This window comes from Grammomys surdaster, unplaced genomic scaffold, assembly GCF_004785775.1.
Source record: "Grammomys surdaster isolate TR1022 unplaced genomic scaffold, NIH_TR_1.0 125630, whole genome shotgun sequence".
Lineage (NCBI taxonomy): Eukaryota > Metazoa > Chordata > Mammalia > Rodentia > Muridae > Grammomys > Grammomys surdaster.
The window spans coordinates 359,300-377,537 of record NW_021620469.1 but is presented as its reverse complement, the minus strand read 5'-3'; the positions used below and the strand labels follow the sequence as shown (position 1 = coordinate 377,537).

Here is an 18,238-nt window from a genome sequence, read left to right as displayed (position 1 = left end):
TAAATAATTTAAAAATGGAAAGAACACAGAGAATCAATGAAACAAAGAGTTCTTATTTCTTTGAAAAGAAATAAGATCCAAGTCCTATTTTGAGCTCAAATACAAATTAAATAAATAAATATCACGTTTAAAGGTTATTGTGTGTGCACACATGTGTGTAGATCTGAAGACAGCCCATGATAAGTAGTTCTTTACTTCCCATATGGGACCTAGAGATCAAACTCAAGTTATAGGCTTGAGAGCAAGTGCCTTTATTCACTAAGCTAGCTCACCAGCCCAATAAAGTAATAATTTTTAATGAATTCAAAAAGTAGAAATGATTTTGAGAATGCTTTCCTCATTGGGTTTACTTTTCATACTTTACTTGCTTTGTGTGCGTGAAGCCCTGGGTTCAATCCTCAACTGCCACAACAAAAGCAAAAAGGCAAAACGAAAACCAAATTATAAAACAACAGCTAGATGTGGTGGCACATACCTCTAATCCCAGCTCTTGTGCTGCCGAGACAGGCAGCTTTCCATTTGAGAGTAGACTAGGCTAGCTACACAGAGATTTTTGTTCCCCCTTTGGTTTTTTGAGACAGAGTTTCTCTGTGTAGCCCTGGCTGTCCTAGAACTCACTCTATAGACCAGGCTGGCCTCGAACTCAGAAATCCACCTGCCTCTGCCTCCCAAGTGCTGGGATTAAAGGCGTGTGCCACCACTGCCTGACTGAGAGATCTTATCTTAAACAAAAACTCATCGAATACTATGAGTGTAATACTATTTTTCCATCTTTGCCGAAATACAATGTCTAACTAATAGAGCAAGTAGTGAGTGTGGACAACGAGGACAGAGCCATGGTTGTCTTAACGCTGATGTTGTGTCTGTAACTTGCAGATTTCCAGTTACCAGACATCAAGCCCTTCACAAACGTCAAAGCTGGCCTTCAGGATGCGGCTGCGAATTCTGTCCCTCTTGACAGTGTTCACATCAAGGGGAGAATAATAGACTTTGTAGCCCAGGTATATACTTTTTGTGGTTTTATGACACACAATTAAGTCATAAGTAAGAATCTGGTTGCAGTCATATCAACTAACTGCAATACATATGTCACTTGTTTAAGGAATAACAGGAGGGAAAGAATTTTAAATTAAGTACTTAATACAAACGCATGTTATTTTCCCAGATTTTCTGTCTGAGGTTGGCTGACTCCACCATGGAGCTGACATCCACAGATATAGAAGACCAGTTGTGTATTATTCTAAAATCTACTCATTACATTCATTTCTCACTTACATTTTTAGCTTATCATGGATTTATTGAGACATGGCCCCATCATAGGACCAGGAATGTCTGTATTCCAGAAGTTCCCAACCATGTGACACCAGGAAGGCAGCAAAATTCTTAGCATGAGATGGGTTTTCCTGACTCCTACTCTAGTCAGGCACATATAACTGCCTAAACATGCAGCTGGTGCACTGGGTCACATGATGTGAATGGTCCTCTGTGGTTGTAGAAAACATGGACCCCAGAAGCCAGGCTTGTGAATTTGGAGGACATGTTGGAAATGTAAGGGATTTAAACTCTCATTGGTAAAGTTAAGGAAGGCAGGAAAATCCCGAGTTCAAGGTCAGCTTCCATACAAGTTCCTGTGGCCCTGTCTCAAAAATGCAAAACAAAACAAACATGTTAGGATTCTGATGTATGTATAATTCTTTTCATTAGTTCTTCTTATAAATGCTCCATGTCACTTTGCCAATTATATGAGGGTTTTTTTTTTCCCCTCCTCTTTCAGGTCATTGTTTTTCAGACATACACAAATCAAAGCCACGTGCCTATTGAGGCAAAATATATCTTCCCATTGGATGACAAAGCAGCCGTGTGTGGCTTCGAGGCGTTCATCAACGGGAAGCACATCATAGGAGAGGTGAGAGGAGGAAGGGCAGGGAGTCCTCTCTACCCAAACCGCCATTATTCCAGTACACACCCGGCCTCCACTGACAGGCCTTCCCTAGCCTATTGCTGCCTTTCCCTGATGTACAGATCTCATCAATGGGTCCCTCTACAGTCTTCTCCATTTTTGTCCAGTCTTTGTTTAGGCAATTTAAACATAGAAAGTTATTTCCTTTTGTCTTTTCACAGATTTTTGTTGTGTGTTTATTTGTGTGTGCATACATGCATGCACATAAGCCATGGCCTGTGTGTGAAGGTCAGAAAACAACTTCAGGAATCAGTTCTATCCTTTCACATATGGATCCCTGGGATCAAATTGACACCGTTAGGCTTGATGGCAAGTGCCTTTAACCGCTGAGCAATCTCACTGGCCTCAAAAGAAGTTATTTCAATGTGCAAAGTTTGAGAGACAGAGGAGGGCACAATAACATAGACCTGCCATACTAGTGCTCAGGAGGCTACAGCAAGGGTTTGAAGAGTGTGTGGCCCAGGCTGACCTCACACTCACTCTGGAGCCCTGGTTAACTTTGAACTTGCAACAGTCCTGCCCTGTCCTGTCCAGCAGGGCATTAAATAGGGGTCTGGGGAGATCACCTGAAAGAGAAGATGGGGGAAACAAGCGAACACAAGGAACACAGATTGTCTATAGGCTGATCAAACCGTAATTTTTACATTTTTACACACAGGTTATATACACAAAAAGGCAGGATGTGGGGAAGGGGATGACACAGGAGCATAGGTGTTCAGGGGGAGTACAGGTATCTTCCAGAACAGAGTGTCAGCTGGGTGAAGGTTCAGGAGACAGATCACTATGACTCCGCCTATGATTCACTTGTTCTTATCTAAGTTGGTATCCACCAAGGCTACCTATCTACAAGGTCTATGTATACAGCCTAGCAATTTTCCACCAAAGCTGCCTGTTTACAATAGCTTATAGCCATCTGTTTCAGTGTTTTTCCACAGAGACCCAAGACTTTGTGTTAGCAGGCATGTATGTCAGGCCTATTGCTGATTTTAGGCCTTCAGTGTATAAGCAGGGCTGCCCCTGACACTGCCCTAGCCTCTGAGTGTTGGGATTAAAACATGCACTACCGCATCCAGCTTCATAGCTCTTACATAAGTTTGCAAATGAACCATGTCTCACTGAAGTGGACTCTCTCAGGAAAAAGAACCTAACCCCAGAAAGTAATAGAAGCTATGTGTAAAGCTAGAGGTAATCAGAGCACTCGTTAACATCCACAGGCTCCAACTTGGCCCCAAGACTAGCCTGCAGTTGCCGTTGTAGACTTTGGGGACCAGTGGTCAAAAGCATTGGCTGCTCTTGTAGAGAACCCTGGTTCAGTTCCCAGCACCACATGGAAGCTCACAACTGTCTGTAACTGCAGTCCAGGGGATTCAACTCCTCTTCTGGCTGGATAGACATACATGCAGGCAAACTATTCATTCATATAAAATAGAAATAAATGTTTTAAAAGAAATTACAGTTTAATAATAATTGGATTGGCAAAGAATAATTAGAAGCTGATGTGATGATACACAACTTTAATCCTAGCACATAGGAGGCAGGAGCAGGCAGATCTCTGTGAGTTCGAGGCCAGCCTGTTGTACACAGTGAGTCCCAGGTCTACTAAGGCTATACTGTAAGACCCTGTCTCAACAACAACAACAACAAGAATCACTACTTTAAAAATAATAAATGAAATAAATATTTTTGTTGTGTCTAACATGAAGTTCCAAACTTTTCATTTTTCAACTGCTGACTAGAGTCTGGTCCTAGCATAAGGAGAATCCTGTCTAGTTGGCCTTTTCTAGTCCATATTCTTATTTGGCAGGACACTTTAGTGATCCGTTTATGTAAGTTTTTGTTCATCTAGACTTAGTTTTCTGGCTTGGTCTAGGCTTTAATAAATACTGTTGTCATTTCCCTTATTAAAGTCTGAAGTCACTCTTACTATAGTGAGCATTTTAAAAATCTTTTCCAAAGTTGAGTGTGGCACCTCACACCTGCCATCTCGGCAGAGGCAAGTGGATTGTTTCAGGCACAAGGCCAGTCTAGGGTACATGGTGAGTTCTAGGCCAGTCTGGGACAAAGTGAGACTTGCCTCAAAAAATCAAAACCAACAAAATCATCATGATAATTGTCTTTTCCAGATAAAGGAGAAAGAAGAGGCCCGTCAGAAATATCAAGAGGCTGTCAGCCACGGCCATGGTGCTTACTTGATGGACCAGGATGCTCCGGTACAGCTTGTCACTCATCCTGTAGCTTGTGCATTATGGGAAATAATTTGCAATAGGAATCCATAATAGAAGCCAAAATCATTTACAGTACTCTGAGCTTATGAGATTTCTCATAAATGCCACACATGGCGACATACATCATAATCTCAGCACCTGGGAGGTAGAGGCAGGAGAATTGCTCCAAGTTCAAAGCCCATCTGTTATTCTACACAGTGAGTTCTAGACTGTCAGAGCTACCTAGCAAAACCTTGTCTCAAACACACTAATGAAAACTCCTTAGGAGTACAAGAAGCCAACCCAGCCATACCCATGTGTGTTGTCTAAAGGAGGAAATGAAGTCAGCATTGTATGAAGCAGGAAGAGCTGGTACTGCCTTCAGGCTCTGGGGTGCTGGAACCGATAAGAGAACACAAACATTAGGAATACACAGTCTTCGGCTGTAAAATGTAATATATTGATATTTTTCCCAGAACTGATCTTGTCTATCACCAAGTCATAACACAGAAGGCATCCCTGTAAGGTCTTTTAGAAATCCAGTGTTTGGTTGAAGGAAGAACACATTAAAAGTTAATGCAGATCTAAGGGCTACCTTGCTTTAATTGCTTACATTTAGTTAGTGTGTGTGCACACACAACACAGAATGCATGTAGAAGTCAAAGCACAACTTTCTGGAGTTGGTTCTCTCCTTCTGGCTGTGGGTCCAGGAAACTGAACTCAAGTCGTCAGCCTGGTGGCTTGTGCCTTCACCTGCTGAGCCATCTCAATGGCCTATTCCAGGGCTCCTATTCAGACACTTAAAGGATTGACACTATGAATTCTTAATAATCATCCCTTTGTTGTTTTAGTTCTTTTCTACAGGTAGGTATACTTAATATTAGAAGCAATAATTTAAGGCTGGTGAGATGGCTTAGCAGGTCAAAGTGCTTGCCACATAAGCTTGACACCCTGAGTTGGATCCCCAGAACCCATGTAAAGATAGCATGAGAAAATGGATTTCACAGAGTTGTCTCTGGCCTCCACATGCGTACATGGAAGGCAGTGCTCATACTCACATACATATCCACCCCGTAGTACACACATGCTCACATTCACACACACGCAGCATGCCCACACTCACACACCTCTTATACACACACACACTTCATGACATACACACATATACCTCATGCACACTCATGCTTCATGCACACACACACACTCAATAGTTTAAAACAAACAGAATAGTAATAACTTAACACTTAAGCCTAAGTTAATCATTAATTGTCTACTCTTCTTATCCAAATATGCTAAATTTTCATCATAGATGTAGGATGGCCAGTATAGTTAAAGATGTTGAGATGAGCTCTGTGCATATCAGGAAATAGATATATCTAGATACTCTAGATATATCTAGAACTGGGTGCATAATGTTACAGAATTAACATGTCTTCCCAGTGAGAAATCAGTCCAGCATTAGAGATAAATAAGGAAGAATTCTTCAATAATGGTGCAAAACTGGTTCTGGCTAATGCACAAAAGGGAGCCAGCCCTGAACAGAAGCCCATATCAGTTCATGAAATTCCAAGGCTTGGTTGTTTGGACAAATGAGGTGCTTTGCAATGGAAATACTGTGCTTAGGCTGCTCCTCCCAGCAGCCACTAACCAGGATTGCCCTGTTTGCCTGGCTGAATTATGCTCTTCCTGATAATAAGAGGGCCAGGGATGCTGCTTTAGCTACGTTCTACTTCGTGGGACCTCATATTTTCTGACCAGTCTTAGTGGCTGCCTTATGAGTCAATTTGTTAGCCTCAGTCTCCTGTATCAGTAGCACAGGCAGCAGAGGGCTGGCATGAAGCCCTCGGCTCCACTTAGCACCAGATAAACCAGGCATGGTGACAGCAACACATCTGTGAATCTCAACACTCATGAAGCAGAAGCAGGGGGATCAGAAATTCAAGGTCATCCTTGCCTACACAGTGAGAGTGAGGCAAGTCTAGGATAAATGAGACTCTATCTGAAAGGAGGGAAGGAAAGAAAGGAGAGGAAGAAAGGAAACGGGAAGGAATGGGAGATGTAATTTCTTTTGTTTTTCCATCTTCGCTGCTCATTAGATTGCCAGCTTCTACAACAATTATCAATATTCCATTCAAAGAATACTAAGTACTTTTAAAAGTACAATTTTAAATTTAAAGAGTTTTAATGAGTAGATTAAGCATAGTACAAGCTTAGAGAATGCTGCTTTCTGCAGCCACTGGGGAACTAGTGCCAACTGCCGTTAAGACCAGAGAAGCCACAGGACCTTCGAGGAAGGGATTGCATGGAGACACCCATGTGTCACAGTGTTTACACCTGTAGTGTGAAGTCCCTCAAGCAACTTTCTCAATGACCAGCCTTTCCTCTGCTTCCCACAGATGTCGCTCTGTCCCCATTACTAGTGAATTGTTGTAGTTTCCGTTTAAACTAGTAATGGTGTATCACCATTTTCTGGGGAAAAGCTTGTCTGATTGTCATTGATCGCTTCAGTAATACAAGGAATTAAGTGGCAGCGAGTGGACATGCTTTTGAGCAGCTGTTTGTATTTCAGGATGTTTTCACTGTAAGTGTTGGAAACTTACCCCCTCGGGCTAAAGTTCTTATCAAAATTACCTACATCACAGAACTCAGCATCCAAAGTCCTGTGGCCATCTTCTTCATTCCTGCCACTGTAGCACCCTGGCAACAGGACAAGGCGTTGAATGAGAACCTTCAGGTGGGTGTGCTTAATATGAGATTTGAGAGAACCCAGGTGATGCACATCTTTAATCCCAGCACTTGGGAAGCTGAGGTGGGCAGATCACTGTCAGTTCAAGGCCAGCCTGGACTTCATATTGAGTTCCAGGACAGCCAGGGCACCATAGTAAGACTCTGTACCAAAAAGCCAAAAAATAAAATAAAGGGGAGTGTGCTGGAGAGGTGGCTCAGTAGTTAAGAACACTTGCTGCTCTTGCAGAGGACCCAGCACCCTCTAACTCCAGCCCCAGAAGATTCAGCACCCACTTCTGGCCTGCTCGGGGACTGCACACATGCACCTAGCACACACATACATGCATGCAAAACATTCATACACATAAAATTTTAAAAAATAAAGAAATCTTTATGGTAATTGTCAGAGGTGTCCCTGACATCAGTTGAATTTTAGAAGTTAATGTCATCTCCTGGCCCAATGCTGTGTGTCTCACTGCTTGGAAATGAGACTGTCTGTCTTGATGCTGTCAGCTGTGCCTGGCTGAGATCACCTTAGTACCCTAAAGCTTAGTGGAAATTTTATTAGTCACAAAAACTTTTCTTCTAACAGGATACAGTGGAGACGATTTGTATAAAGGAAATTGGAGCAGAGCAAAGGTTAGTACCTAAAATATAAATCCTGTGGGTTAATTCATCCAATGGCCATTCTCTTTATAGCTTAAATTTTCATTTGCAATTGTTAGAAATGCTAGGGCAGGGGAGGTATGGTTCCAGTCTAGAACGGTTATTTGTATGCATGGAGCCCTGGCTTCAATTCTCAGGGCTGCAAAAAAGAAAGATTATTTGAAACAACTGCAAGTGGAGATTTAAGGCCTTGTACTAACACGACCTCTTCATTGTTGGTAGCTTCTCCCTGGCTATGTCCATTGAGATGCCCTACATGATTGAATTCATTTCCAGTGACACACATGAACTGAGACAAAAGGTCAGTGAATCCTTTGCTTTCTGAAGAGCTCCTTTGCTTCCCATTGATTTTATTGTATCAAAAATATATGCACGTGGTATAAAGGTGAACTAATGTGTAATGCCACACCAGCTTCGACAAGCAGCAGTCAGTGCCCCTTGCTGCTCCACAGGTCAGAGTCCGTGTGTCACGTTGGATGTTTGAGCTGTTGCTCTGCTCTTGCCCCAGAGTTTTAGTCATTTTCACCGTCTTGCCATGGCTTGTCTGCTCCATGGAGGATGGATGTAGCTCAGATGTGTAGTGTTTGCCCAGCATGTCTGAAGCCCTGGCTTTGATCCTGGCTTTGGAGGAGGAGGTTGCCTTTTGGCATCCTGTGTTGATAAGAATATGTCAACAGTGTTTAATTAAGCCATTGAAAAGACATATTTTTATTTTCATGTGATGAGTATTTGCCTCCATGCATGAAAGTGCACCACCTGTGTGCCTAGTGCCCACTCTGGCCAGAAAGCAGCATTGGATCCCCCCGGAACTGGATTTATAGATAGCTGTGAACCTCCATATGGGTGCTGGAAACCAAACCCAGGCCCTCTGCAAGAGTGGTAACTGCTCTTAACGACTGAGCCATCTTTCTAACACTGATGCTTTAATTTTTTACCTCTACATAGTATTTACTTTAAAAAGTTAGAGTTTCATTCCTGTGAAGAGACACCATGGCCAAGGCAACTCTTTTAAGGGACAGCATTTAATTCGGGCTGGCTTAAAGGTTCAGAGATTCAGTCCATTATCATCAAGGCAGGAACATGACAACATCTAGGCAGGCCTGGCGCTAGAAGAGCTGAGAATTCTACATCTTGTTCCAAAGACAAACAGGAGAAGACTTGTAACCGCCCAAGCTGCCCCATATTCAGGGGCTACTTTGTAACGGCCCGTTCTGCTACTCCGGTCCGCGGGTCAGGGCCTAGCAAGAGAGAGTGGGTATAGAGACTAGAAGAATGGAGACAAGACAGGGAGTCTGATCAAGTCTCTTTTATTGAAAGGAAATCCTGGGTATTTATACCCTTTACCACATACCTTTCACTCGTGGACAAGCACAGCTGAAGGCACTACGTTATGTGCCTTGCATTGTGGATATCACGTGCACCTAGCTAGCAGTGAGGAGACCACATGCACCTAGCAGCGTGGAGACCACGTGTGCTTAGCTGCTGGCGGCACTAAACAGAAAAACAAGATATGTGAGAAAAACCAGATGTTTATTAGAGTGTGCTCAGCTGTTGCGGGCTGTTGAAAACAAGTGTCTTGTCAGGGTATATGGCTTGAGATGGCTACAAAGATGATAGCTGCTTTCGGCTAGGAGTCAGCTCCCAACAAAGACTGTCTTGTAAGCAGCTAGGAGAAGGGTCTCAACCCCCCCCAACCCCCGCATACAGTGACACACTTCCTCCAACAAGGCCACACCTAGTAGTGCCCACTCCCTGGGGCAAGCACATTCAAACCACCACAGCTAGGGATATAACCTTGAGCTTGATATGTACCCAAGGCTAACCTTGAACTCCTGAGCCTCCTGCCTCAACTTCCCAATGCTGGAATTAGATTCTGTGCCCCTTTGCTGGGCAGTGGTGGTACACATCTTTAATCCCAGCACTCAGGAGGAAGAGGCAGGTGGATCTCTGAGTTCCAGGCCAGCCTTGTCTACAGAGTGTGTTTCAGGACAACCAGGGCTATTTAGAGAAACCTTGACAGGAAGAAGAAAAAAAAAATAATTGTGTGCCCCCCGGGCCTAACTTGAAATATATTTAATATTTTGACTTGTTTCCTATGTCCTGTCTCCTTAGTTTCTCTCCTCACACTGGCTTTTTCTGTTTGTTTGTTGTCTCGATAGCTCATTTTATAGGTTTTCCCCCAAATGCCAGAAGTGTGGGTGAATCTTTGTATTCATCCTTCTGATTAAGATGCAAGAATACTGTCAGTTGGAACCAGGGCATTTGTGGAAGATGAATGGAAAGGATGAGTGTTCAGATGTTGACTTACCTTTTTCTCCCCTAAATGAAGCAACCCTGTACTCTAGACTTCGTCAGCCTAGAGCTTTTAAGTCTGAGCTCTATTTGGCCGAGTTCTCTTCAGTAATAAAATGGAGTTTCAAGTGTGTTCTTCCTCTCTGTTAAGATGAAGAAGAGTTTGGAACGGGTCAATCGGGTCGTCAGGATCCCAGTCCAACTTTGAGTGAGGTGGGGGTGGGGCAGATTTTAATGTTATAGCTCTTTTAGATGGTATTCAATAAAGCAGCTGTCTTAGATAAACTTTAGTGAAACAGCTTATGTGCATACACTTTATTTGGGGTAAACAAAGGCTGTATATGAACCTTGGCGCATGGGAAGAAGTTTTCTGGGTGAATGTAAATCATTGGCTGGAGTTTGAATCCCTGGAATCCCCGTTACTAGCTGGACAAGATCTTATCCTGAAGGAGAAAGCTGAACTTGTAGGATTGCCAAGGACTATGTGACCTACTTCAGGTGGAAGGTGTGGGGGTCGGGTTCTCCAGATAAAGTCAGAGAAGGGGAAGCCCCGCTGGAAAAGGGAGTCCTCCATTTTATGCTGAGCTCAGAGGAGCTCTCTGACATGGTAGACTGCGACTTCAAGTAGCAGGGTTTCCCAATAATAAAGCTCTGGTTTTCTTTAGGGGGAGATGAGGGATAACTGGTGCTCCCTGCTTGGTTTTTCTGGCTCGGGAGGCTCCCGGAGCCTGAGCACTGGCACGTGATCTGTTTTCTCAGTCATTTGTGCCTCCAGGCTGTGAACTTTGCATCCTCTGCTCTTCAGAGCTAATGAGAACACTGCTGGTGTCTGTCTCACTTGGGTAGCAATCATTTGGTTGCGTTACCCACAACTTCACAATTATTCATCCTCCTAAGACATATTAACAGCTTTCTGTGTTGCTGCTCCAAGTCTGCTCATGACCTCACACTGATTCTCTTTCATTGTGAGATCTTAGTTTTCATCGGGAGTGGAAGTCAGTGCATGGGTTTAATTGTTTCTGAACAAGTCATCCTCACCAGCTACCTTCCTCACAGATAATCCCACAACTCTGTGGCTGAAAACATCAAGCAGTTTTTACTCTTAGGTTGATGTGGCTTGGTTGGGACACAATGGTCTAGGACCACCTGCTCACACATAGCTGCTGGCCTGTGTCAGTTTGTATGGCCACTGTGTGCCCAGATAGTCCAGGGGACATTCATGTGGTAAGAAGCTTAGTTTCTTTAAAACAAAGAAAAAAATTTTTTTCAAGACAGGGTTTCTCTGTATAGCCCTGGCTGTCCTGGAACTCACTCTGTAGACCAGGCTGGCCTCGAACTCAGAAATCCACCTGCCTCTGCCTCCCAAGTGCTGGGATTAAAGGCGTGTGCCACCACTGCCCAGCACAAAGAAATATTATAAGAATAGGTTTTTGTTTTAATCCCAGTTGTGTGGTATGGGGCTGCTTAAGACTGTCCACAGCAGCTGACTATGACTTGCCTTGTGCTCTAGCAGGAATGGTTTTGTCAGCTGCAGATAGTTTCTGAGATTATGTGACATTTGGAATTCTGAGAACCTCTCAGAGAGGATATAAATGCTAGGATGCTGAGAGGTTTGGATTGTCGGTTGTCGGTTGTGGTTATTGGTTGCCATTGGTCTCACATAAAAGAAGAAATAAGAAATTTGATATCCTGGCCGGGCAGTGGTGGCGCACACCTTTAATCCCAGCACTTGGGAGACAGAAGCAGGCGGATTTCTGAGTTCGAGGCCAGCCTGGTCTACAGAGTGAGTTCCAGGACAGCCAGGGCTACACAGAGAAACCCTGTCTCAAAAAACTAAAAAAAAAAAAAAAAAAAAAAAAAAAAATTAGATATCCTGGTAGCAAAGAGAAAACTTGCACCAAGGAATTCAATGCCCCTGATCATCAGGAAGTAGACAATAACATTGCTCCCTTTCCTACCCTGAATTTATTTGAACAATTTTCCCTTGATCCTGCTTTCTCTCCTACCTAAAAAAGTCTCCTACCCAAAGTCCAGCTACATATTCGTGTGGTGGTGAGAGAGAGAGACCCTGTTAGCAACAAGTCAAGGACAGCCCTATGGTATGCTGTTCAGTCTCCTGCTTGAATCACATTTGCCTGTAGTATTGATCAAAGAAAGTCACATGGTCAACCCCATTGGTGAATTCATAGACGCCATTCCCAAGTGAGGGGTGCTCCTTAAGTCCCTGAAAAAGGGTCAGTATCCTGGAGCAGAGCCTTGTGGCCATTTTACAGTGTTGTTGTCATTATTTTAAATTATCATCTACATCTTCAAAAGTCATTTTATATTTATGAATACATACCTTAAAAACAAAGTGTGATCCCAAGGTATCTCGTGAATGTTAGGTTTTATCATTTCAGGTTCTGCTTATATAGTGTGCTTTCTGCTACATCCAGATGAACATACAGCTCTGTAATCTCTAGATACAGAAAGAACTGTCTCATACTTAACTAGATTTAGCTGTATACATCAACTGTAGCATTTCAGGAAGGTAACCAACGTGATAGTGGCCATTTATAGTTTTGAATGTATTACTGCAGTGTTGGTTTGTAATGGAGTAATGTAAATCATGCAAGTACTTACCACTCGGCAGGTCAGCACCGATGGACAGGATGCTATTATTCCCTTGCTTACTTTGTAATGTGTTTATTTTGTGTCACAGAGCACAGACTGTAAAGCTGTAATTAGTACCATGGAAGGCAGCTCCCTGGACAGCAGTGGATTTTCTCTTCATATTGGTTTGCGTGATGCGTATCTCCCAAGAATGTGGGTTGAAAAACATCCAGAAAAAGAAAGTGAGGTATGTTCCTTCTTACTTAGGAGTAGGAAACACTGCCAAATGTGGCATTCACTTATAGAAGCTGAGGCAGAAGAATGACTACTAGTTCAAGGCATGCCTTGGTGACATAGCAAGAAAACACCAGCGTACATACATACACACACACACACACATACACACTTACATGAAATAGTTGGGCATAGTTATTACCAGCTTCCAATAATGACACAGAGACTTATTATTTATTTAAGAATTCTTCGGCTGAGGCTGGCTGCCTCTTAACTAGCTCATATAACTTAAATTAACCCATTTATTCTAATCTATGTTCTGTCACATGGCCCATTACCTCCTATTCAGTACCTGCACCTGTTCCTTCCTCTGTGTCTGGCTGGTGAATCCCCCACCTGATTCTTTCCCAGAGTTCCCAGAGATGAAGTCCCGCCTTCCATTTTCTACTTCATTTCCTGTCAGCTCTTTATTAAATCAATCAGAGGTGATGGAGGAGAATGTTTATGAAACACTAAGACAGATTATGCTTCACAAAAATAGCAATATCAAAGTCTGGACAGTTCCCCGCACGTGTAGCTTGCTGGTACAGAAATGAACATTTGAAATCATACAAAAACAACCTTTATACAGTGCACAAAAGGATTATCCTAACACCAGTGCCTAACGCCTGTCAATCCCAGGTCTTGGGAAGCAGAGGCAAGGGGAAATCAGAAATTAATGTTTTCCTCGCCTCAAAATTTAAGACCAGCATGTGCTATATAAGAACCTGTCCCAAAAATATAATATAATAAAATAATAATAATAATAGGAAACACTTATCTATTGGGAAAAAAGTATGAATAAATATACTATGAAAGTTGGAATTTCTTTTTTTTTTTTTTTAATAGGGCCTTTCCTTCTAGTTCAGCCTGGTCTTAAACTTTCTTTGTATCCCACACTGGCTTGAACTTGTGATTCCCAGGTACTAGAAATACAAGCATATGCCACCCCATTAAGTGTTAGTGGAGTAAGGGTAGTTCTTGGTCCTTGTTTCCTTGAAGGAAAAAAGACAGTATAATGGTACACACAATTTAGCCAGTTTGTTTAGCATAGCTAAGCAAAGCAAACACTCCAAAGAGATTGAAGTGGGCTGCCAAAGGCAAGCAGCCTAGTGCCTTTTTTTTCATGGATTTTCAATGTTTCATGAACACTTACAGAGTGGGGTAAGGTGACCCTTACCCTCCCAAATCCTGTTGGCTCAGACCTTCCTCTTAGATTATTTCTTCCTGTGACCTAGAAAAGCCTGCAGGTGAGCGTCACAAATCACAGCCTAAGTAACACCGGGTCTTTTAAGGGTGCAGACTTTGTCTTAGTACACATGTGTGTGAAGGTGCCGTAGTCCCTTGGTTGCTGATATAGCAGGAACAACCTGACTGACTGTAGCTTCAGGGGGGTTTCACCACAGGGGACATTTCACATGCCAGAAGATGTGGCTACTAAGATGTGGCTGACTATTCCTCCGATACCTGGAACCCACATGGTGGGAAGAGAAGTGACTTCTGCAACTTGTCCTCTGGCCTCCACATGAGCACATGTCATGCACACACATACAAATGTATAAATGTAAAAAGATAAATAAATCCCAGAGAGACTGCTCAGCACTTAAAGGTGCTTGTCTCCAACCCTGACAACCTGAGTTTAGATCCTTGGAACCCAAATGGTGGAAGGAGAAAAATGACCCCCGTAAATTTTCCTCAGACTTCTATGTGTACACAGTGGCATGTGTACGCGTGTGAGTGCACACACACACACACACACCAAATAAATATGTACATACATACATACATACTACACAAAAATTTTTTAAATAAATAAAATTACTTATGGCCATAATACAATTGTGTACTTTTATAACAAAGAATTGCTACTTCATTTACAATTAACCTGAGCCTGGGGCTTCATGTGGCTGAGCAGGTAAAAGCAGGCACCCAAAAGCCTGAAGATCTGAGCTTCATCTAGAAGATCCATGTGGTAGAAGAAGAAAAGAGGCTCCTCCACAGTGTCCTCTCCCCTCCACACACATGTGACCATACATACATACACACCAAATAAGCAAACAATAAAGTAATTTAGAGATAAGGGAAATGTAATAAAAATAACTTAAGGGGCCAGAGAGTTGGCTCAGTTGACAAAAGCACTGGCTGTTCTTCCAGTGGACCCAGGTTTGATTGACAGTACCCACGTGGTGGCTCAACTGTTTGTGACTCTAGTTCAAGGGGATCTCTTACCCTCGTTTTGCCTACATGAACACCTGGTATATACATGGTACATAGATAACCATGCAGACAAAACACCCATGCACATAAAAAATAAAATTAAAGCAACTTAAAACTGAAGCTTACGTGAAGGCAGAACTATGTTGTGTACTGATCAATAGGCAGTCTGTGCATGTGTTTTTGTAAGCACTACAACATCTGTATTCCTTTTAGGATAATGTGTGATTAAGAGAGATGATTTATGCATTCATTATTTGTACAAAATCAGACCTGTGTTTGTTTGTTGGTTTGTTTGTTTGTTTTAAGATAGTCTATATTTGAGGAACCAGGGTCTTGTGTAGCCCAGGCTATCCTGAAAGTCATTAAACTTCTGATCCTCTTGCCTCTTCTACCCATGGATAGGAATTACAGGGAACTACCACCTCCAGTTTTATGGTAGTGCTACAGCTCACACCCAGGCCTTGGTGTGTACTAGATGTACCAATGAGCTACATCCCAGACCCCTGTGGAGACCCTGATTCCTTGGGCATTTTCGTACCATGTGTTTGCATCTTCATCTCTAACTTTCTCTCTATTTGATTGCCTAGGCTGCCCCTCCCAAGCACTAGTAGGTCATTTTATTATTGGGAAAATAATAGCTAGGAGTGGTGGGATATCCCTGAAATCTAGTGCTTTGGAAGAATAGGCAAGAGAACCAGAATTCACAGTCATCCTCGGCTATATAGCTAATTTTACGTTAGCCTTTGTTACACAATGGAGACTCCATCTCGAAAGAATAAAAAGAGAAATCTTACTGGTCTTGTTTTGGTAGCATTAGTTTACTAAAAGGTTTTCATGTGTGTGTGTGTCTGTCTGTGTCTCTTTGTGTGTGTGTGTGTGTGTGTGTGTGTGTTATATGTATGTGTCTGTCTCTCTCTCTCTGTGTCTCTGTCTCTCTCTCTGTGTCTCTGTCTCTCTGTGTGTGTGTGTGTGTGTGTGTGTAAGCATATGCCATAGAAAGCATATAAAGGTTAGAAGAAAACTTTTCAGAAAGATTCTCTACTTTCCTGTGGCTTTGGGGACTGAAGCCAGGTCATCAGGCTCGAATAGAAGGCATTTCTACCCACTGAGCATATCACAGGTCCTAGAAGCTCTTAGAATTGAGAGTATTTTCTTATGTAAGTTGTGAGTCCCTCTGATCCACTGTCTCCTTCTCCCTTTAGGCCTGCATGCTTGTCTTTCAACCAGAGCTTGCAGATGTCCTCCCTGACTTCCGTGAAAAGAATGAAGTGATTATTTGTCTTGACTGCTCCAGTTCCATGGAGGGTGTGACATTCACAGAAGCCAAGCAGGTTGCCCTGTATGCTCTGTCTTTGCTGGGTGAGGAGCAAAAAGTCAACATTGTGCAGTTTGGCACAGGTTAGTGCACTGTCCCCAGTTCCTCATGGATCTCTTCCTTAACACAAGTATGTGCCTCATCTGTGGAGTTGGGGACACCTGAACATGAAGCTGCAGCACAGAATAAGTCAGTGCCTCTCAGTGAAGATCCACCTCTACCACTCATAAGCTCAGTAGTCACTTTGGGCAAATCTGTTTGAACCTTCAGTGCCTCTGTTACTGTTTTTTTTTCCTCATCTACATGATAATAACCGATACATCATAGTCTTGCAAGGGCAGAGATAATATGTGCCCAGGATTTTAAGCTTTGCTATACACTGAACGTGACACAAATGTGACCCATGTAGTCATCAACTGAACAAGATACAAGAACCTTGGCTTATTTAATAAGAAGGTCCAAAGAGTCAGGACCAACATTTGCAATCAGCCCTGTCATAGATAACATGTCAGAAATGGGCACCAGCCGTACCAAGCCAGCATTGTTACTAGAAAGTCAATGTCACCTTCCAGGAAGGAGGGCAGGGACAGCTCAGGAGTGTGGCAGAGCAGAGCTGGGAGTAGTGGCTCAACTCTGTGGCTCAGGTTAATGACTTAACCACTCAGTAGGAGTTAGATAAAATGACTTGAAACAGTTTGGCTATGCCATACTGCTTGGATATTGGCTAATGGTAAAGGGATTATAAGAATAATCTCAGGGTAACCAATTATATGGCTAATAGTGCCTTTGAGCCAATCAGGATGACTTACTTCTGTGATCCCAGCATTCCAGAGACTGGGGCAGGAGTGCTAATACGATAGCCTGGGCTATATTGTGAATTCCAGGCTAGCCTGAACTATAGAACAAGACCCTGTCTCATAAATAAGGCATCTCAATGGTGAAAGAAGGAGCATAGAGTAGAGTCAGGGTGGTCCTGCCCTGATGAGAATCATCTTCCATGTATCTGTGTCCCTTAACAATGAAGCTGGGTGGTCCTGCCAGGAACGTGGGTCATATAGGGATGGCAGGCACTTTGCTGGGGACCTACCCTGCCAGGGCTGAGCTGCATGCCACTGAAATGGCTTCTACCTTGGTTTCCATGGGTGATGCAGAGATCTCTACATGGAGCTTGACTCCATGGAGCATCTTATATAGAACAGCTTACAACATGTGCTTGGAATGTGTTTTTGTATGCCAAAATGTGCATACATGTTTTTCTGAAAAGGAAGCATACACATAAATATCTAGCATTGCTTATGGTAGAAAAGTAGTATAAAGTAGCCGTGGTGTTCACTAGTGGTCACTCTGTGGGTGTTTAATGGCAATATATCATACCTTCTTATTGCACAGGTTACAAGGAACTATTTTCATATCCTAAGTGCATCACAGACAATAAAGTGGCCACAGAGTTCATTATGGTAAGAAAACTGTCCTCCCCCTGAGTCTCTGCGAGCTTGAGTGGTTGGTCTAGGCCCTGGTCCTCGAATGCTTTGCTCACTGGTGGATGCAAGTGAGCTTTTCTACGGATGCATGAGATAAACCTACTTATAAGGAGGAAGATCTCTGGTCCATACCTGCAGAGGTCTGTCTGTAGTTGCTTGGCCTTCCGGCTTTGGTTCTTTGACAGCACAGCATATTACAGCAGAGGGAGGAGGGCTCAGAACCAAGGAAAAGCAGGAAGGAGCCAGGGGCCCAGTATCCCCTTCCGTAAGGACACACACCTCAATCTGAATCCTAGTACAAGAGGTCCCATCAACTCCCAGTAGCACCCACGGGCAGGTAATAAAGCCTTTATGGGGTGGGAGATGTCAGTTATCTGACCCACAATGGCCTGTGATGGTGATGGTGGTGATGGTGGTGGTGGTGGTGGTGATGGTGGTGATGGTGGTGGTGGTGGTGATGGTGGTGGTGGTGGTGGTGGTGATGGTGGTAGTGATGGTGGTGGTGGTGGTG

At 43.2% G+C, this 18,238-nt stretch overlaps 1 protein-coding gene across 1 annotated transcript in view; it reads left to right on the top strand.

Moving 5' to 3' along the window:
- Positions 1 to 18,238, top strand: part of Parp4 (poly(ADP-ribose) polymerase family member 4) — a 90,911-nt gene that overhangs the window by 38,385 nt on the left and 34,288 nt on the right. The window contains exons 15-23 of the mRNA XM_028787390.1: positions 877 to 1,001; positions 1,775 to 1,906; positions 4,084 to 4,170; positions 6,734 to 6,898; positions 7,484 to 7,530; positions 7,780 to 7,858; positions 12,551 to 12,688; positions 16,134 to 16,329; positions 17,636 to 17,703. Of these exons, the coding sequence (XP_028643223.1) occupies positions 877 to 1,001; positions 1,775 to 1,906; positions 4,084 to 4,170; positions 6,734 to 6,898; positions 7,484 to 7,530; positions 7,780 to 7,858; positions 12,551 to 12,688; positions 16,134 to 16,329; positions 17,636 to 17,703 (1,037 nt within the window). The remainder of the gene's footprint in view (positions 1 to 876; positions 1,002 to 1,774; positions 1,907 to 4,083; positions 4,171 to 6,733; positions 6,899 to 7,483; positions 7,531 to 7,779; positions 7,859 to 12,550; positions 12,689 to 16,133; positions 16,330 to 17,635; positions 17,704 to 18,238) is intronic.